The sequence below is a fragment of the Anguilla anguilla genome, chromosome 14, assembly GCF_013347855.1.
Source record: "Anguilla anguilla isolate fAngAng1 chromosome 14, fAngAng1.pri, whole genome shotgun sequence".
NCBI lineage: Eukaryota > Metazoa > Chordata > Actinopteri > Anguilliformes > Anguillidae > Anguilla > Anguilla anguilla.
The window spans coordinates 30,984,906-31,007,133 of NC_049214.1; the positions used below are offsets into that span (position 1 = coordinate 30,984,906).

The 22,228-nt window shown below is 47.6% G+C and overlaps 1 protein-coding gene across 2 annotated transcripts; it reads left to right on the plus strand.

The window, feature by feature from the left end:
- Positions 1 to 1,239: 1,239 nt before the first annotated feature.
- zgc:73226 (uncharacterized protein LOC402792 homolog) lies at positions 1,240 to 6,905 on the plus strand. 2 transcript variants are annotated; one of them, XM_035389848.1, is made up of 6 exons: positions 1,240 to 1,421; positions 3,062 to 3,218; positions 3,303 to 3,390; positions 3,711 to 3,787; positions 4,639 to 4,785; positions 6,001 to 6,905. In XM_035389848.1, exons 1-6 carry the CDS (start codon positions 1,379 to 1,381, stop codon positions 6,047 to 6,049), a joined length of 561 nt encoding a protein of 186 aa, XP_035245739.1. In that variant the 5' UTR covers positions 1,240 to 1,378; the 3' UTR covers positions 6,050 to 6,905. The 2 variants fall into 2 exon arrangements, with proteins under 2 accessions (XP_035245739.1, XP_035245740.1); XM_035389849.1 differs by lacking the exon at positions 1,240 to 1,421 and adding an exon at positions 1,781 to 1,876.
- Positions 6,906 to 22,228: the final 15,323 nt, after the last annotated feature.

Below are 22,228 nucleotides of genomic sequence, written 5' to 3' on the forward strand. Positions count from 1 at the left end.
AGAAAGCTATTAAATGCCATACAGCTAATAAACTTCATAGCTAAAAAAAAATACAGTTTAAAAATACACAAGATGGCCATGTACAAAACAAAACGGGGTAAAGCATCTCTATTTTCATTCTGGTTTGTTGAGAATGCAGTATCCAGTTTTATCATGCAGGCTAAACAGAGTATTGATAAGCAAAGAGAATTACTAGCAAGCCCCCATGATGGTGAGACATCATTTTTCCTGTCATCGGACCAAAATACACTACATTTCCCAAAGTATGTGGACTAACCAGTGGTTTCTAACCAGTGGTTTTGGAATTTCAGCCACACCCATTGCTAACAGATGCATAAAATGAAGCATACAGCCGCGCAATCTCCATCGGCAAACATTGGCGGTAGAATGGGTCGTACTGAAGAGCTCAGTGACTTTCAACGTGGCACTGTTCCAAGATAAGAACTCTCACTCTCATCCCCGCTTTTCCACGCTTTCTGTAATACCTGTCTGAGACTCAGACCATAACAGGTGTAATCTCCATCATTGCAACGCCCATGGCATGACAGGGCCTGTGACAGGGAGGAAGTTTTAACGAATTAGCGCATTTCTGCTAGGGAGCTCAGACGCCTAACTTAGCCCACAGCCTTCTCCACCAGTTGCCACAACAACCCCTTTAAACGCCTCGGGAACAGACTGTAGCCTAATTCTTGTGCAATTAGGCATGGTGATGTTGGCTGAGGATAGCCAGACACTGGATCAGGGCGAACAGATTGTCCTGTACCGCAGAGCATTAGCTGCTAAAAGCCAATGGGAGGTCAAGTGATTTCCACTGGGAAAACAATCATGGTATCATGCTGCTTGTTTCGACCTGTCACTGACGTTGCCAAATGGTTCCTCTTGCTTTAACGAACCCCAATCCCCCGCACAATTAATTAATTATTATTATTTTTATTATTATTATTATTATTATTATTATTATTATTATTAATAACAATAATAATAATAATAATAATAACAACAACAACAACAACAACAACAATAATAATAATAGGGTTAGCAAACGTCATCCTATATTTTTTTCATAAATAAAGATGTAGGCATATTAGCTAATCACTGACATTAGGACATAGAAGAATGAAGTCTATTTTTACGGCTATTTTATATTATGGTTAAGCGACAGCTATGTTTACCTCCAACATCTACACGTGGGAGAGAGGGGAGGGGCTTGGCTTAGGTTCGCGTCGACTGACGCGCTTACGTGCAGCACGAGCAACCAAGAAACTGAATGGGAAGAGAGATCGACAGCTACAGTAAGTTTTCTATTGCAGAACTGCGTGCCCGTGTTTGTCAGTGTCAGCTTCCCTACGCACTTTATTGACCATAACGGCTACCGACAATGTCACTTTCCGGCTCCCAGTCACCAGAAGACGGCTTGCACGGTAAGTAGGCTATTTTTCACTCCATTCTGTTTTTATGATGTTTGCGCTGTCGGAAGGCAATATAAAATCGGTATTTCGTGGGGAAAAAATCACTATGATGGAACAGAAGAAAGGCCTAACGGGTTAATATTAAAAACGCAACTTACCCGAGTGAGATAGTTTACATCCGTTTATTTATGGATATTAAATAGTTCAATGATTTATATTACGTTTGGTGTAGAAAAGGCAGTGAACCAAAACGATTTAGTTTAAATTTAGCAAACTAATATATTACACTGAATACGCAGAAGAATCGATTACATTAGTATGTCTATTACAGTGATATTCCGTGTCAGATCTAGTGCGTGGCGAAGAAGACTATGTAGGCTAGTTATGAAGAAGAGCACAGCGCAGTCGTGCTGAACTGCATGTGAGTACTTGGGAAATGCGCCGCTACCCTACTGCGCGCTCTCTCGGTGAGTTTAACGTGGCCAACCGTAGACTTATTTATTTATTTATTTGTTTAACAAACCGTATTTGTTTGATATAAACACGCTATCGTAGGAAACAATAAATTTAACATTATTCTTGAGTGTTATAGCAGGAATTTAAAAAGTGCTATACTTCAGATAAATTTCCATAAATCAATGTGAATTATTTATAGTTTAAGAATTGCATTTTTTTAATGGAAATCGGAAAATGTTGACGGTGGTATCTGGTCCGCTTGTTGTTGTCATTTTCATTGTTATGGTCACCGTCAGTGGCACTTGATGACTCACCTGTTTGTATCTGAAAGCCGCTTAGTCATAAGAGATTAACGGACGATTATAGCTCATTCAGCGAACGGTGTTTATTTTCAGTCGATGGGTTCGTGGGATGGTTGGGGTAGGGGCAGCTAATCAAATAAACAATAAAGAACTATTATTTTAAAAATAAAAAAATATGGACATTTTGATTGAATTGTCCAGCTCTCGCCCACTGATCCACACATTACATTTCAGTCAGAAAAATATTGCAATATGTGTAAAAATATATATATTTAGACACAGTGGCGAATTAAATGAAGGGACTACCAGAGACATGAAACACCCAGAATACCTGAATCTGGAATTATGGACAGTTGGAGCCGTCCAATGCTGGTCAAGGCCGCAGACTGGGCAATACTCTATGGTTATGTCATCATTTCTCCCAGAGAGCGAGCTAGGGCAATGGAACATTTAGACCACCCCCTCCCCCTCTCAGCTGGTATATCCTCTGTCTATTTTCGCTGTCTCTGTCTCTCTCTCCTGTCTGTTTGTGGGGGGGGGGGGGCTGAGTGTTAGGTTAAGGGTTACTGAGGGCATGGGGGTATGGAAAGAGATAGAGATAGGGAAAGGGAGGGAGACGAAGGAGGATGTGGGTGGGGGGGGGGGGGGGGGGGGGGGAGACTAATCGCTAACCGAAATAAAACTTACATAACTGCTGTCCTGTCAGAGTGCATTAGATTGCTTTTACACACCATGACCCGAGTGGCTGACTGGCTGTGTGTGGGTGTGTGTGCCTGTGCATGTCTATGTATGTCGTAATACACTTATATTCTCTCTGTTTTGAAAAGTCTGCGGTGTTTCACCTGATTGGCTGGATCATCTTGGCTCACTCCTCTGATCGGTTTAATTTGGCAGGCTCGTGGGTGGAGCTGGAGGGTGTTTCGGCACTGATAGGGTGCAGGGAGAGCGTGGCAGGTCCACAGGGCACTACCTCCCCCCTCCTGCAGGGGGAGCTAGAGAGAATCCTCCTGGAGGCACAGCTGGAGTGTGAGAGGACAAGCCACACAGACAGGTCAGTGAGTTTTGCAGGGGGGGGGGGGGGGGGGGTGGTAATTATGGATGTAAAACAGTAGGCTGACTGCCGTGGTGTTTGCAGCCCTCCCCAGCAGGGTACCCCGCGGTCAGCAGGCTCACCTCAGCCAGCGAGTGAGGGAAGCAGCAGCACAGACTGCATTACCATACAGGTAACACACACACACACACACACACACACTCACACACGTACGCACGCACGCACACACACACACACACACACATGTACGCACGCACACTCACACACACACATGTACGCACGCACACTCACACACACACACGTACACACGCACACTCACGCACTCACACACACACAAACACACACATGCACTCACACACAAGCACAGACGCACGCACACGCGCAAAACAGTTTGCATTACCATTAAAGTAGCAATCGGAATGTTAAGTTCAGCCTAAAAAAATTTTTTGAACACGGAAAACTGAATGAATCATTCTCTCTTCTCCTCTCGAGTCGGACGAGGGCGAGAGACGGACGAGCGCAGAGTGGGTGTGGGCCTGGTCCAGTCGTCCTGAGAACCTACCGCCAAAGTAAGACTCCATCTCCCATCATCAGCACTCCAGATCACTCAGTGAATTATACAGCGAACTCAGTTCGGCTAGTTAGCAGTTCAGAGACGTGAAATCCCGTCCTTGGTCCGCGAACGTCCCGCCGGTCTCTGACAGCACATTTTGTGTCAGCGCTTCCTTATCTGGTCCTCGGGGGCTTTTTTTGTCTTCTCATCCTCGTCAGACGGCTTTTCCTCGCAAAAATATTCAAACGGCTGCGTTCGTTCAAGTTGGTCCCTATTGGTTTTTAGGTACGGCAGTCATTCTCCACCGCTCGAGTGGAATTGTATTATCTGCGTTCAAACTAATGATGGGGGACAGGTGGTAATGAATATGCAAATGACTGCAAAAAAAAGGAACAATTTAAAACGGATCTGTGTCGAGAGCAAATGGAATTATGTGTCGTCAGCCTTAACTAACGAGGACTGAATGAATTTTGATTGTTTTTTTTGTTTTTTTCCCTGGCACTGATGCGGAGTCCCAGAAGTGTAATATGGTTTTTACGAAACGTGATATCGTTGAAATATGAAATTGAATCTGTGTTCCCGTAATAAGCGGCCTCTTTCACGCTGGGTCAGTTTAAAGCGAGAGCCGTGGACGTGTGGCTGTCGGCTGTCTGAGGCGCTTTGCAGCGGGCAGCTACAGGAGAGGACACAGCAAACAGACGTTTAATGATTGACTGAACGAACCCCCCTCCGCGCGGCTTTACCCGCGCATTCTTAGCGTACGCGGCTGACCGTGCACATTGCTGTGGGCGCCTCCCGTCGTTCATTCCCACGCTCCTCCTCCTCCTCTCCTTTTTCCTCTCCTCCCCCCGTCGCTCTCTCCATCAGGGAGTTCGTCTTTCAGCACCCCAAGCAGACGAGCTCTCTCAGCGTGAGGAAGAGCGAGGTGATGAAGAGGAAGCTCTTCTCCTCCGACGTGCTTCTCGTCCTAATCCCCTCCCTTGTGGCTTCACACCTGCTCACGCTGGGGTTAGGGTAAGAGAGTTCCACTACCCAGCATGCACCATTGCCAGATGTATACTGACATCGTTCATTTACAGCCATTCACACTGAGACGAGGGTAACAGAATCCCATGTCACACACTGTGCACTAACACCTAGCCTTTACTGACACCTAGCATGCTCTGACATCTGGAATGCACTGACACCCATCATGTACTCACGCCTAGCATGTACTGACTGCTCACCCCAGAACACTGTTAAAGTTAAAAGAACAGAGACAATCTACACCATTCCATCCAAGCTTGAGCACAACAGTTTGATCGATCATAGCCTGAGAAGAATATGCAGAGCCTGAATGGTGAGACAGCTGAACACCTCCAGCACATGGTCACTGGTGTTCATTAAGCATAATAATTCACCTAATAATGCATTTATAAGTCTTTGGATGGAGCAAAAACCAGAAACATCTCTGGCACTTCAGGACCAGGGTTGCCTGGCCCTGATTTACACTAACACCAGATTAACTGACTCTGATAATTAACTCCACACCACAGGCCTGAGGCACAGTGACTGGGTGAGAGAAGGAGGGAGGGAGGGAGGGAGAGAGAGAGAGAGGGAGAGGGGGGGAGAGAGAAAAGGAGAGAGTAAGAGAGAGAGGGAGGGAAGGAGAGAGAGAAGGAGTGAGTGAGTGAGAGCGAGAGAGAGAGAGAGAGAGAGAGAGAAGGAGAGATTGGCTCAGACCCACTGGGTGCTTGTGTGTGTGCAGCTTAAGCCCTTGTTTACAAACGGAGGAGCAGCAGCTTGCAGAAGTTGGCTTATCACCAGGAAGCTGTAGGTTTTATTACGGAGTGTGCCTTGGTGCCCTTGAGAAAGGCGCATAGCTGGAATTGCGATAGTAAATATCCAGCCGTTTAAATCGATTTTATGTAAACTTAGTAAATTACCCCAGGTAAGACGGATGGAAACGCCATCCCCAGTCACAGCGCATTGTGGCTTGAGCCACTCCAGGTCACGAGAGGAGGGCGTTAGTGCACTGACAGGAAACCGCCAGCAGGGGGCGATCACCCGCAGCACAACCAGGAGCAGCGGAACCCGCTGTGCTCTGGGAAAGTGCTGGATTTCATCCCCGCAGTGTGTGTCTACCAAACAAATGCAGAAACAGTGCAGGTGTGAGTGGCTGTGTTAACAGGGAAATAGTCATTATCCCTGGGTGTAGCATAAAAAGCGCAATATTTCTGTCTGTTTCAGGATTTACATCGGCAAGCGTTTGGCTGCCTCCTCCGCCAGCACGCTGTGACCTCTGACCCCGGGCAGCGCTCCCCACCAGCTGCCCCCTCTGCCAATAGGATCATTAGCCTCGTTTTCTTATTGTCATTGCCCCCCCCCCCTTAAAATGACCACCCTGTCTTTATAACTGTGTCTGTCTGTCTTTCTCTCGTCTGTCTGTCCATTAATCTGTCAGTCCATCGCTGTGTTTCAGTACCCCCTCTGACCCCCTCTGCAGCTCTGTGTGTCTGGGGTCGAAGGTCATCTCTTGTACTCAAAGGTTAATCCAGAGCCACACTTCAGCTTTACAGTAGGAGCAGACAGGGAGAATGGGAAAGAACAAAAAGGGGTGATTGGAAGAGAAAGAGTGCGGAGAGGAGGGGGAATGAGAGATAAAGAGAATTCCACTGAGCAAAATAAAATAAAAAAAACTACACCTGAACAGTGAAGACAGACAGCAGTATCAGGGTTTTACAGAGTTTTGCTCACCCAGATTCCTGCAGATTGATTGTTTCAGATAGGGCAGGCGTCTCAAAAACAACGTCCACAATAAACGCGATGCCGAACGGAATGCTAAATTGGCTCCAAAGTGAGATCGATGGACGAGGAAGGGGGGGGGGGAGGGGGGGGGGTGGCAGCCAATGAATGAATGAGCTGGTTAATTTATATCAGTCAAAAAGCAGGGACGGTGAGATTGTGCCCGGGCCAGCAGGGGATTTCCTTTGTGTGATCTGCAAAGCATGATGGATCGTTTTTCACCCGCGAGCGTGGCGACTCACAGAGAGTCCCTGTGTCACTTACGGCTCCCCCGAGTTTGGTGGGTGCCCGCGGAGCTGCGTTGTAAACCGGCGCGACTGAAGCCTCATTAAAGCTCACCCTCACATCTCTCTCTGTCTCCTGGGCCTAAGTCTGTCTTTCCAGGTTTAACTGCCCTCCTCAAAAACCGTCAGCAGCGGAGACTGTTGTGCTGCTGATAGATTTCAGAGCTTTGGGATCTGGACGTGTCTGCGCTATTTTGTTTCAGTGACAAGAGCTTGAGCTGTGTTGGTGATTGACTGCAATACTCTACAATTCCACAAGAGGGCGCAATAAATCCATTGCTAGGCTCTGATGAACGGAGAAGCTTCTCTGAAAGAAAATGAGTTGTGAATCCATGCGATTAAATGAGAGGCCTCTTTGCTTGGCAAAATCCAATCAATGACCTCATTTTTAAATACTGGGAGTATTCTGGACCTAATTGTTTCGGATAATAGCATCACGAGAGCCATTCAGGATTTACGATCACGGGTGAGCATGTTTACACAGGCTAGCAACCTCCGCCCAGACGTTCGGGAAATGTAAACTCTGAACAATTTTGTCATCACATAGGTTGAATTTTATGTCTGTTGTTCTAGATCAGGGACGTCAAACTCCAGCCCTGGGGGGCCGCAGTGCCTGCTGGTATTTGTGGTTTCCTATCAGTCAGCAGCCAGTTAAGGCCTTGAGAACAATGTGTGTGGACTCTTCAGCCAATCAATGGCTTAAATGAATCACTTGCGCTGAGATTCACTGAGAACCAAAAGACACTGCAGCCCTCCAGGACTGGAGTTTGACAGCCCTTTTCCAGGGAGTGCATATATATATATATATACTTCTTAGTTCTAAGCCCTCAAGCTAGCCCAGTGCTTGTGAGAAAGAGCACCTGTCCACGGGAGAATACTCTAGTGCTAATGCAACTGCCACAGAGTTCGCCTGGGTCCGCGCCGGGTTAGAAGGTACTGTTCTCAGAGTGAAATGTGCTCCCGGCAGAGCTGATTTTACACCGAGCGCTTTGCTGTGTCCGTGTGCACAATGCCCCATAGGCCCCTGGGAGAGAAGAGCGCGAGAAAGAAAGAAATAAAAACAGAGAGAGAGAGAGAGAGAGGAGCACATTAGCCTAATGACACGACTGCAGCCGGAGCCTGGAGCGTGCTGTTACGAGCCGTTCAGAGTGACAGCAGCAAGCAGGCAGGCGGGTGCTGGAGGGGACGGCCGGCGTGCAGCGGCTCACTGTGTGCACTTCCACAGCACGCGCACACTAGATCACGCAAGGCCGGCGTGCAGCGGCTCACTGTGTGCACTTCCACAGCAAGCGCGCAGGCTAGCGCACGCAAGGCCGGCGTGCAGCGGCTCACTGTGTGCACTTCCACAGCACGCGCACACTAGATCACGCAAGGCCGGCGTGCAGCGGCTCACTGTGTGCACTTCCACAGCAAGCGCGCAGGCTAGCGCACGCAAGGCCGGCGTGCAGCGGCTCACTGTGTGCACTTCCACAGCACGCGCACACTAGATCACGCAAGGCCGGCGTGCAGCGGCTCACTGTGTGCACTTCCACAGCAAGCGCGCACGCTAGCGCACGCAAGGCTACCGCTAAACGAGGGGCCACTATCACTGCTCATAATCAGATCTGCGTGCCTGTCGCGAGTGTCAGTCCTGCTCCTCTTCCTCCTCGTGCTGCTCCTCCTCTTCCTCTTCCTCCTCCGGCTCCTCTTCGTCGTCCTCCTCCTCCTCCTCCAGAAATCTTCAGTTTACCAGATCATCAGGTGGGGGAGGGCCAACTGCAGCAGAGGCGCCTGAAAGCAGTTTAAAGGAAAGAAACGTTTTGAGGAGCAGACTCTCGGCACGGTGTGCTGTGAAGCAGGGGCCCGAACAGGGAGGATTAGACTGAGCCCTGAGCATCAGCGAGGAGATCTGAGCAATCTGCAGAGATGAGACGCTCTGTTCTGGGATTAGGAAGGCAGGTGTTACTCAGGTTAAATAAACAAGCAAAAGCCCCCCCAGCCAAAAAAAAAAAAAAGATATACCGTAACTGCTAGTCCATGCCATGCATTACCACCTTTGTCCAGGAGGGGGGTGTATTTTCCCACTCTAGCTTCCTCTCACAGATGTCAAGTGGATATCAGCATGTAAGATAAGGTCAATCAAGCACCAGCTCAAAACAGACACGAAAAGCTCTTTCTTCTCCTGGCACTCTTTCCAGCCTACAGCGGCTTCTGTCTTTCTGTTCTTCTATTTTCTTCACTCCCCTCTTTTTACAGAGACTTTCTTCCCATTGTCTCTTTTCTCTCTTCTATGCACATTTGTTAGGAATGAAGAGTTTGCCACACAAGAGAAGAATCTGCAAAGATTTTAAAATAGAGGACAGAAATTAGTCTTTCACACACCTCCCCTCTCTCTCTCTCAGAAGCAACAGAAAGAATGTCACTGTAAATTGGGTGGATTTGTCACACACACACACACACCTGGTTCTCAGCAATCCTACAGTAAGATTATGAGTCTGGTTAGAGCGGCTGGAGATGAACAGACACAGAGAAGACTGCTTACCTCCACTGTTATAATGTTATCAGACGGGTTTAAAATCAAATAAATTCTTCTTCCAAAAGCCAGTTACTTCAGCTGTCGTTTCTGCCAAATATGTCCGTTGGTTCTCCATGCAGGCGCCCTGGTCGCTCTGAGACGGTCAGACCTGCAGGAAAGATCGTTTAATTTTTGATAAGCCTTGATGCGGAAATTAGGCTACATGGTATTTGTGATAGCCTCTAGGCCTATGAGATATGAGCCAGCTGGTGACTGACGAATTGCGGGAACACGCACGGAGATGGATAAAGGGTCTCATTGTTAAAATGTTAACGACAGGTTTGCGAGACATGGCCGAGATTTACGAGCTTCCTTTTCCCCGGGCTCGCGTGTCCCGACGCTCCCCTAACCCCGTGATTGGTGAGAAGTGGCGGCGTTTCCGTCACAGAACATAAAATACGAAGCTGTGTGGATTAGCGGGGGGAACGCCGGCATTCAATTACGAGCGCGCCGTTCGCTCCGTCCCGTCATTACCAAGACTAACAGGGACACGGGCTAAAACGAATCAACCTGAGAAATGCATACACAAGTAAATGCCAGAGGATAAAAGCCAAAATGAAAGGCCATTTATTTAAATATACTGCACGTATGAGAGAATACATTGGGCATTCACAATTCCATGTACGTCTATGAAGAAATCAAAGGAAATTGCCGACATATTTCACGTTTTGACATATATTGAAATATTCAGTCAAAATTTCATATTTTAGCATATTTTTTACATTAACTTTTCATGAGGTCGCCTACCAAAATGGTGTTTTATGCACTGCAAGCGGCATAGTTTTAATTCTACTCCGACAGCAGTTTACTACCTCTAGTACCACTGTTGCTGCTTCTGCTACTTCCACTAATAGCAATAATATCCATATGTGTGTGTGCAGGAAATGAGAAATATAAACTTTGAAATTTCAATATATATTCTCCATGACAACAACCTCCACCACGAACGCAGCACGTATGACGTGAGCGCACAAAACATTTAAGCCGCGTAGCAGGCTGTGGGTGAGGGCGATCTGAACGGCCGCTCTAACGCCACAGCGCGAAGGCCCGGATTGGCGGCGGAGGAAGACGCTGAGACGGGAGGCGGGCATCTTAAACACAATGTTCTCAAAAAATGATTTATTAGGATATTGTGCAGTAGAAAAAAAATATATATTTGGACACCATCCGTCCCCTGCCCGAACAGTATACATTACAGGGCTGTGCTATTTGTATATGTCAGGGGAGACGTGGGTCGCAGCCATACCGGGGCCGGCTATCGATTCCGATTTAGAATTCTGAACGGGATTCAGCTTTTCCCTCTCTTCCGTTCCCTCGTCTTTCTAACTAAATTACGGGAGTATGACATGGAAATTGGAACAATCACATTACTGAACTTAAGGCACAGATGCTGGAGGAGACAGAGGCGGGGGTGGGCGTTGAGGAGGAGAGGTGTCTGCATTAGGGAGAGGGTCCGGGGAAGGAAAAGGGGGACTCTGTTGATTTAGGGGTAAATGGTGAAGAAGAATTGATCGCGGTGACTCGGATTTTCTCTCAGGGGAAGGTAATAGATGGAGAGGGAACGATGTCCAGGGAGTGTGCTTACTTTACTGAGGCACTTTAACCTGGACTACAGACCCAGATCCCCTAATGCAATTACAATGAAGAAAAGCAGATAGAGCGAGGAGGAAAATGATCCACTACACACACACACACACACACACATGCACACACACATTATACACACCACACACATGCACAACACACACACACACACACACACATTATACACACCACACACATGCACAACACATACACACACGCACACATTATACACACCACACACATGCACAACACATACACACACGCACACTCATTAAACACACGCACACTATACACACACACACACACACACATTATACACACCACACACATGCACAACACATACACACACACACACACACATTATACACACCACACACACGCACACTATACACACGCACACACACACATTATACACACCACACACATGCACAACACATACACACACGCACACTATACACACACACTATACACACACACGCACACTATACACACACACACACATACACGCACATACAGAACACACATGTTCACACTACAATAACACATGCACACCAGACACAACACACACGCACACACACACACACTCGGTGCCCCTGGGGACCCCCCTGAGTGGTGGAAATGAGCTGCCCGTGGCAGTGATCTGTTGTTATTTTTCCGCGGCAGTTCTCGCGGAAGCGGCAGCAGGTGTCGAAAGCCCGAAAAGTGGCGAAACGAAGGTGCGCCGACAGCGGGCTGGAAATAGCGCGCGCCGACGCGCGCGTCCTCTGCACCAATAACGACGCAGGCTGGGGAAACACACGTCCAAAATGACAACACACAGCGAGTCACCCTCTGTTTCAAATGACAACATAGAGGAAGAAAGGTTTTTACGCTGTAGGCTACCCATTAAAATGTGATGAGAATATGATTTCCTGATAATAAAAAAATAAAAAAACATTGTGTTCCAGGTGTGCATCATATTTTTCATAGACCGTGCATACATGGACCAGCGACACTCCTTCTTTTGTGAAGTTGAGGCTGGTGAGATGTGTGCTAGATTGTGTGTATGTAAAGATACTCTGTGTATATTTATGAGGTAGGAGTGATTCTGAGCTGAGTTTTCTTTAAACCAAGCCTCAGCAAGTGAGCCTCACGGTAGGTTTGCTGCGCTGGCAGAGATCCACCTGATATATGACCGAAAGGCTTTTACACGGGACAGCAAACTGTCGCTTCATCCTCACAATTTATTGGGGCTTCTCAGTGGACACACCTACTGTCTTCTCTGGCATGCACAATCCCTAATCCCCCAACCCCCCTCTCTTTCTCTCTCCCTCTAACACAGAACACTACTGTCTCACTGTAACATTGAACACTACCGTCTCTCACTGTAACACTGCACACTACTGTCTCACTGTAACACTGCACACTACTGTCTCACTGTAACACCGCACACTACTGTCTCTCACTGTAACACTGCACACTACTGTCTCACTTTAACACTGCACACTACTGTCTCTCACTGTAACACAGCACACTACAGTCTCACTGTAACATTGAACACTACTGTCTCACTGCAACACTGCAAACTACTGTCTCTCACTGTAACACAGCACACTACAGTCTCACTGTAACATTGAACACTACTGTCTCTCACTGTAACACTGCACACTACTGTCTCACTTTAACACTGCACACTACTGTCTCTCACTGTAACACAGCACACTACAGTCTCACTGTAACATTGAACACTACTGTCTCTCACTGTAACACTGCACACTACAGTCTCACTGTAACATTGAACACTACTGTCTCTCACTGTAACACAGAACACTACTGTCTCACTGTAACACTGCACACTACTGTCTCTCACTGTAACACTGCACACTACTACTGTCTCACTGCAATACTGCACACTACTGTCTCTCACTGTAACACAGCACACTACAGTCTCACTGTAACATTGAACACTACTGTCTCTCACTGTAACACTGCACACTACTACTGTCTCACTGCAATACTGCACACTACTGTCTCTCACTGTAACACAGCACACTACAGTCTCACTGTAACATTGAACACTACTGTCTCTCACTGTAACACTGCACACTACTACTGTCTCACTGCAATACTGCACACTACTGTCTCTCACTGTAACACAGCACACTACAGTCTCACTGTAACATTGAACACTACTGTCTCTCACTGTAACACTGCACACTACTACTGTCTCACTGCAATACTGCACACTACTGTCTCTCACTGTAACACTGCACACTGCTACTGTCTCACTGCAACACTGCACACTACTGTCTCTCACTGTAACACTGCACACTACTGTCTCTCACTGTAACACTGCACACTACTGTCTCACTGTAACACTGCACACTACTGTCTCACTGTAACACTGCTACTGTCTCACTGCAACACTGCACACTACTGTCTCACTGTAACATTGAACACTACTGTCTCTCACTGTAACACTGCACACTACTGTCTCTCACTGTAACACTGCACACTACTGTCTCTCACTGTAACACTGCACACTACTGTCTCACTGTAACACTGCTACTGTCTCACTGCAACACTGCACACTACTGTCTCTCACTGTAACACTGCACACTACAGTCTCACTGTAACACTGCACACTACTGTCTCTCACTGTAACACTGCACACTACACCTCCTATCTTGGGCTAATCTGAGCTCGTTAGCTCTGAGAGGAGCATCATAATTGGCTGAGTCACCTAGCTGGTTATGATCATATTCCAAGTCAGCTGTTTACAGACAGCATGAATTATTTTTGTATTAGTCTATATCTCTCTCTATAATACAATAATATATATTATTATATTGTATAGAGTATACTATTCATACACATAGTCTTCAGAGCATCATAGACAAGCCTTGTTAAAGTCATCCATGAAATTTCATGTTATCTATAGTTTGAGTGAGATGTACACTTTGGCATTCTGGCTTTTTTATACTTTTTTAAATTTTATTTTAAATAGCCCATTGTGAATAGTCATTCTAATCATTATCTTCTTAGAAACCTATTTCCAAAGACATCACTGCGGCGGCGCTTTCATCTGTCTCAAAATCATATTATACACACGTCTTTCAAAACTGGGAGACAAAAATATCCCGTGAAGCTGCTTAAAAAAAAAGAGAGAGATTTTTGGTTTGTCACGATAGCAAGCTAGAATGAATAAGGACCCAAGATTCCACAAAAAGTAAAACATAGCCTATACGTTAACATTTAACAAATGTAACATTTTTCTGGGTAGCAGATATATTCTGAATTAGGAGTATGAATGAATTGATAGAGGATTATCATTCATGTTATATTTATATATTTGAGATTTTGACTTATTCCGATAATGGTTATTGAAATAGGTATTACCACCCCCCTCCAGCTGCCCACATAAATCGTCCGACATGGCACCCGTAATACAATCACGTCACCACTGCAGCCCGGAGTCGTTCGTATAAGAATACAAAGAACATTAAAACTGATGATTGCGCATCAAAACTCCTGGCCAGCGATTGTGACATCACCGGGGGTTGCCGCGGTTACTGTACGTTCTACTGTGCCGAGGAAGGGAGGAAAGATAAAACTCGGGGAATACTTTTTAACGAAGCTCAAAATAAGTCTACCTGCAATTGAAAAGATTGTAGAAATAATGGTCTAGCGCTTTTCCCCGAAGTGCGGTCCTAATTGAGCCCCTCCGTAGCCTACAGAACTCGGCTCAGACTGGATGATTTGAGCTCTCCCAAGACCTACTCTTCCCTTGTCATGTAATTATTTGAAATATTTTAGACAGCGGTAAAGATCCTTTCAAATTGCTTACAAGTTTAAAAGTAACATTTCATCATTATGCAAGTTTAAAAGTACATACTAAAGCCGCGTTTCCACCGCAGGAACTATACCCCGGAACTAGGAACCTTTTGAGGAACTCAGTGCGTTTCCACCGCAGGAACTAGGGTCTAAATTTAGTTCTGGGGCTTTGTTTTACCCCCCAAAACGTTCCTGCTCGGGGGGTAGTACTTTCCGAAAGTACAGGAACCTTTTGGGTGGAGCTTGCAGCGCTGAACATTTCTGATTGGTCGAGTACTCGTAGCATTTGTGTTGTATTTATTTTCCGCCATTACCCGCCATGTTTGAAAATATGCAGCGGCAAACCAATTTATTTTCATAATAACTTCAAATCAAACTTGTATGTTATGCGGCGCAGTAGCCTCCTTTTGGTTATAGCCTGTCAACGTCTTGGAATTATAACGTGTGCTCTTCTGTTCTTTTCTTGCTTTAGTATTCGTTTTATAAAATGCTAAGCATTCGTGCTGGGGCAGCATATTACGTAGGCTACCAAAACATTCAAACGGATTAATTCGGTTGCTGAATATTTTCTTCCGGATTTTCTTTGTTAGCCCGTTGTAATTGACTCAACAGTTATGTGAGGTATGCGGTAGTTCTGCATAATTAACATTGGTGATACAGTACAAGCAAACTGGAAATCACCTTCCGCACTTTTTATCCGGGTAAAATAACAGGTTAATTCTAGTAATCTTCCCTTTAGCTTTTTCAGACTGCCGTAATTTTACTCAATTTTACTGCCATTTTTCAATTACACGAAAAGACCAGGAAGACTATGGACTCATTTATGGTGCATGGTTCGCATCTGGAGGGCACACTTCGCTGCTCGGCTAGCAGTAACTTCGAAGGAAAGCAAACGGTGGCTGTACCACTACTAATTTACATTTTCACGCAAGTCCGAGTTTTCGTTCTATTCTTGTCATTTTGCGATTAGCCTATATGGAATTGACGACGAGAAAGTAATAAAACAGCAAATTGTTTACAACATGTGCATGTTTTCTGCTGTTAATGAATGTGTTTGAGAGGATATATGAAAATCAATAATACAAAAGTAACCATATATAGTCATTGTTGGTAACCCGTTGTATATAAGTGGAATAAACCCCTCCGGGCTGTCCCGGTTATTAGAAAATAATGTAGGCTACTTCGGTGGTAGTATGGGGTTACAGAAGAAATTATATGACAGATGGACCGACGACAACGTCAGTGGGCTAATTTGCCTAATCTTCGCGGTACTTTAGACCCCGGTGGAAACGCAGACAACCATTGGCTGAAGGAACCTTTTAGTTCCTGGTAAAGTAGTTCCTGGGACTGAAAGTTCCGGGTAATTTTGGTGGAAACGCGGCTAAAGTTTTCAAGTATTTTCACCAATATTCAGAACAGCATTGGTCTTTCATGTAACTACATGCTTTGCTAATACCACATTTTGTTAAAAAAATTCTCAAGGCTACGAAAGCAATGTTATCAACCGTAACTGCTATCTATGGTCAAATATATGTGGTTTGTTTTGAATTTTTGCCATGCTTATTCAAAAGAGTACGGTTGTATTTGCGAGATTTTTTAGGGTTGGTTTGTGCCCGGACAGCTGAGGAAATGGGTTCAGGTCAGCATAGCCTATAATAAAATATAAAATCCGAAGCGTTCTGCACATAAACATATATAACGTTGAGTTGAACAATATGACAGGTAATGGTTCTTCGAGGTATTCTTCAATATAATGTATCTGTTGTCCACGTTCAGGTTGAAAAGACATTTCGTAAGTTCACATTCTAATATGTTTTTTTGTTTTGTTTTTTTCTCGCGGGGGCTTACGGCCGTGTTGTTAGCCCCTCGGTCCTTATCGTAACCCACATTTCTTCTGAGCGTTGAACACGTCGCGACTGTCAGTTGTAACATTATATAGAGCTCCGTCTTATAGAGGCCGGACCGAGCACAGCGGGGACCGCGAAAACACCGGCGTGCCCCGCGGGACCGTAATCAAGATTCATGTCAATAACAGCCATTCCCGCTCCCCCCACCCCACCCCCCCGGTCTGACTGCACACACAGGGGTCACGTCAAAAACGCTTTCATCACCTCTAAGCCTTGATACTGTGTCAGGCACTATAAATAAAGAAGAGGGATAATGTATACAGAGGAGGAGGGGTGGGGTGGGAAGGCTATGGATGGAGAAAGGCTTAAATGAGAGAGAGAGAGGGAGAGAGAGGGGGAGAGAGAGAGAAAGGGAGGGAGAGAGAGAGAGAGAGGGTGGGGTAAAGGACTGATGGAGAGAGGGAGAAGAGAGGAGGGTTGGGGTAAATGGCTGATGGAGAGAGATAGGGAGGGAGGATGGGGAAAATGGCTGATGGAGAGAGAGAGGGAGGGAGGATGGGGTAAATGGCTGATGGAGGGAGAGAGGGAGGGAGGATGGGGTAAAGGGCTGATGGAGAGAGAGAGGGAGGGAGGATGGGGTAAAGGGCTGATGGAGAGAGAGAGGGAGGGAGGATGGGGTAAAGGGCTGATGGAGGGAGGATGGGGTAGAGGGCTGATGGAGAGATAGAGGGAGGGAGGATGGGGTAGAATGATGGAGAGAGGGAGGGAGGATGGGATAAAGGGCTGATGGTGAGAGAGAGGGAGGGGGAGAGGGAGGGAGGATGGGATAAAGGGCTGATGGTGAGAGAGAGGGAGGGGGAGAGGGAGGGAGGATGGGGTAGAATGATGGAGAGAGGGAGGGAGGATGGGGTAAAGGGCTGATGGAGAGAGGGAGAGAGGGAGGGTGGATGTTTGTTTCTGAGCCGGTGTGTCAGGTTGCATTACCTATGCTCTCAGGACACGTTCAGCTCCATCACGTCTACTGTGACTGAGGGGCCAGAGAGCGACAGCAGCCTACAGAGCCCTGCCCCCAACACACACACACACACACACACACAAACACACACACACACACACAGAGCCTTACCCCCCCCCCCCCCCCCCACACACACAGAGCCTTACCCCCCCCCCCCCCACACACACAGAGCCTTAACCCCCCCTCCCCCCCCCCCCCCACACACACACACACACAGAGCCTTACCACTCCACACAGAGACCTGCCCCCGCCATCACACAGAGCCCCGTCCCAAACCATAGACACAGTATTATACAACTAACACTGACACAAACACATGCAAACACACACGTACAGTCATACATACACACATACGGGTACACACACATATAGAAACATTCACATGCACCTGTGCAGACATGCGCACAGCATGCAGACAAACACACGCACGCGTACATGCACACAGAACGCACGCACACACACACACACACACAGTGATGCAAGTTTCATGAATAACACTGAGCACCCATAATTACCCTGATCACTCGTGAGAGTGCACAATGGTGAAAAGCATCATAATGTTAATAAGAGTTCAGCACTGCTCTAATTGTTCACCGCAGGTTCGAGAGTTCAGTCTGTTCAGTGATGATTTCAGTCTGTCCAGGGATGATTTCAGTGCTTCTCTGTCCATACAGGGTCATTCCTGAGCACAGCAAAAGCAGGCGGCCACAGAGTCCAAGGACCAACGGCCATTCTCTAATTTCTTTTCCATCAGCAGCCGGTTCAGAGCTGGAGAACGAGGCGCGTGTGAGGACTCAGTGACTCAGCGACTCAGCGACTCAGCGACTCAGCGACTCAGCGACTCAGCGACTCAAACCAAGCGCTTCAGTGCTGAAATGGGCTGCGAACCCGAACCCCCCCCCCCCCCCCGCGCCGGAGGTTCAGGTCCCTGACGCGCGCTGACGGACACTCAGCCGCGTGCTCAGAGCCTCAGAGACCGCCCGCAGGCACAGACACTCCGTCGCAGTCGTTCAGGGGCCACAGCCCTCCCGGGGGCCGCGCAGCGCAAGCTTTAAGCGCCGGGGCGTGAGTTACGGTGGAGCACGTCTGGGAGCCACAGCAACGTTCCTGTTAAGGGCCACCAGAAGCCCTGGGGCTGCTGAGACCCTCTGTCTGTGATCTCAATGTGGCCGCTTTCAGTCACAGCCATCCAGGCTGAAACGTTCCAATCGGACGGATCTTATGAATATTCACGAAGCCACTTCGGCTAAAATGCACGATAATTAACTGTGTTTTCTGTACGCCTCCCATGCAATAAGCAACAAGCAGCTCAAAGTGCTTCGCTCACAGTGTAGCCCCAGAACCTCCTGTGGTTAAGAAGCACAGAGGGCAGGGGGAACAGCAGGCGTTGAGTATCTGGAGAGCCTACAGGGCCTGTCTAATGGCCTACTGGCCATGGGACCTCAGGCTACTGGCCTGGCGTTGGACATATCATAGAACATTAATCACAAGCAAACCGAGGTCCAGGGTGTACAGTAATCTGATTTGTCAGAAACAAGCCCAGTGCATTTGAGAATGAGGAACAGAAGAAGAAGAAGAAGAAGACTGCCTTTAATCTGACCCCCAAACATTCACACCGCTCGCTCTGACGGGCAGGAGCGAGACCGTGGGGATTCCCAGAGGAGGTCGGATCACGGCGTTCGTGTTTGGGACGAAGAGGAAGGGGAGAGGCCCCCGAATTTCAGGGTGCAGAAGCTTGGGAAGGGGGGGGGGGGGGGGGTTGTGGACTGGTTGTTTGTCAGACTCCCTCCCTTGGGGCCCTTGTCGCTCTTTTGGAATGCAAACAGACGCTCCGAGTCACGCTGAGAGGGCGATTTCAAACGCCACTTACCAGAGAGGGCACCCCCAAATAAAGCACAGCTTCAATCAGGCAGACAAGCGGAACAGGAAAGACAGGGCAGAAAAGGAAAAAAAATGGAAGAAGGAATGTGATGGAGATAGATATTTTTTTTAATAATCTGCTTCAATTAAAGGAGGAACTGGTATTGATGAAAGTCAGTAGACCAAAAAAAGGGGGGTGAGGGTGGAGGTGGGGGGAAGGGCATGGTCATTACAAATTCAGACACGGGCTTGGATGTTACCTGATCAACAGACATGATGGATTTTGTTCACCCCCGTAGACGAGGACGTTGGAAATTGGCTAATGGGATTCTGGGAAATGACTGTCCCAGGCAGCCATCCATCAGGCTCTAAGTGAAGGGACGAGCCGGCGATGGAGACCTTTTCAGAAACGGATGCAGCCGGACCACCGGCCCCCTGGCCTCCCTCTCCAAGCGTCGTGTTGAGGCTCAGGATTGATGGGGAGATCTGCGCTGGCAGTAAAGCGGTAACGAACGGGACTGCTCCAGGAGCTGGCCGAGGAGTCCGGGAAATCTTCCGCTGATTTATGGACACCGGCGAAGGTTCGTTCTTTTTCTCCTGAGAAACAATGCAACAGGAGCCTCCCTCCTGGTTTCTTTTATTTTATTTTATTTTTTAGGAGAGGAACCGGATGATTTTAACCTGCCACTTGATCTTTTGCAGTTTTCTTATACACCACAAGAGGGAGCTCATTTCTTCTTGTTAGCGGACACGGTTGTGGACTTCGTGCAAACGAGCGATGTTCACGTCCGTCAATCAAACAAGCAATCACTTGTTACTCGAAATAGCGTGCCCCTGTTGCAATTGGCTTAGAGAAAGCTGAAGTGCATAGCTCCGGAATTTATAATGGAAAAAAGTGATTACAAACAGAACAGAATGATGTCAAGTTATCGCATTGAAGCAGACCGCCCGGCAACGGCACGGCGACGGCACGGAGTCGGCACGGCAACGGCACAGAGTCGGCACGGTGACGACACGGGGGCGGCTGCGTTAAAACGAGGATTATAAATGCAGTCGCGGAACAAACGACATCAGATCAGCATTAGTCTCAGTCACTACGATTAGACGCGGTTTTAGGAAATGTGGCGGCGGATTAGCATTGCCCAGAAAAAGCCAACTTTAGTCATCGCAGGTGTGGTTGGCTTGGGCGGGGGAGGGGGGGAGCTCTCTGAATGCAGGTCCTGACGTTCCGTTTTTAGGCGTATTAGTCCATGCCTGTTGCAGTGTGAAGCTCTGCCGACGCTAGCAGAAGCTCTTCATGAACACCCCCGGTGGGTAAACCAGAGCGGGACCCTGAGCTCCCGGCTCGTGGAGCAGAGGATTCTCTGTCTGAGGTGGGGGTCACGTGGAGGTCGGGACCAAACGGGAATCGCCCCCCCCCCCCCCCCTCGCTGGCCAGTGAAACCAACCCCGCCTTCATCGCGTACGCATCTCAGAGAAGAGCCGGACAGCCCAGGGGTCAGGTCAAAGGGTGAAAAGCCCGGCCGTGTGCGTCCTCCACCTGTGGACTCAGCCAGCTGATTTCACTCATTAGTTCTACTTCCTGGCTGAAGAATTGTGCTAATTAGCAAATCCAGGGTGAATTGAATATGAATACTGGGGAAGATTTTTACTTTCTGAACCTGGATTTTTGACCTCTGACTTAGAGTAAGAGTGCTGATCTAGGACCGGTTCAGGACCAATGTTTTAGCTAATTGATAAGGTTAGGATATGGCTGAGGGGAAACTGATCTCAGATCAATTTGAGCCTTTTAGCCTGTAATGAATAAGATCAGAATACAGGCAGGACAGTAACCTTCCCAGGATCAGAGGCATTTGGAATGCAGACACTCATCTGTGGTTCAAAAACAAAATGGTACGGTCTTGCTCAGGAATGGGATTCGAATGATGGCGACCGTGAGAAGAGGCGGGGTCACAGGGTGCGCAAAAAGAAGCACCGCAGGCCCGACACAAAGCGACGCGCTGGGCCTCTGCCAGCAGAGCCGACGCCCACAGGCTGAATGAAGACATAAATACTGCGGGCTTTTAAAAAGGTCGACTTTGTCTTTTTTTTTTTATTTAAAAAAAGATGTTTTTTTCCCTCAGAGTCTTCGCTCTCTCAGCGGTCAGCGGCCCGTTCCAGAGATCAGAGGTGCAGATGAAAGGCGTCCTGTTCTAATACGCACAGTGTGATATCAGTGGGGGGGGCTGACTTGGGCAGTTTGGGGAATGGGATCAAAGTAGCTGCACACCTGCAGTTCCACGCCCCCGGGAGGGAGGGAGGGGAGGGGGGGGGGGATGGATCACAAAGTAATTAACAGCCTACTGATGGGGGGGGGGGGCGTAAATTTGACTCAAACGGGATAATCCTTTAAGCCACTAATTCATAATTCCCCAGATTACAGCGCACCACAAACAAGGCCATCGGGCTGTGGGACAAAACCAGGGTGTCATCTGAGGTGGCCGTACAGAGGGTTAGGAAAATGGGGCTCCAACTTCTGAGAGGGCAGAAAATAAACTCTGATTGTAATTCTGTAAATTATAAAAAGGAAACAGAGGCTAATTTTGAGGCCTATGTTTGATGTGCAACAGGTCTCTGCTCTGCTGGGACCCTGTCACTCAAATCTGGAAGGATGCTCATGATTTTTATGTGGAAGGATGCTTATGATATTTTGATTTGGAAGGACAGTCATGATTTT

Bases quoted from the DNA above. Each gene is read 5' to 3' on its own strand.
- zgc:73226 (XM_035389848.1), top strand. From the start codon at position 1,379: ATGTCACTTTCCGGCTCCCAGTCACCAGAAGACGGCTTGCACG. The intron at 3,219-3,302 runs GTCAGTGAGTTT...TGGTGTTTGCAG, and splicing joins AGGACAAGCCACACAGACAG to CCCTCCCCAGCAGGGTACCC. The intron at 4,786-6,000 runs GTAAGAGAGTTC...TGTCTGTTTCAG, and splicing joins CTGCTCACGCTGGGGTTAGG to GATTTACATCGGCAAGCGTT.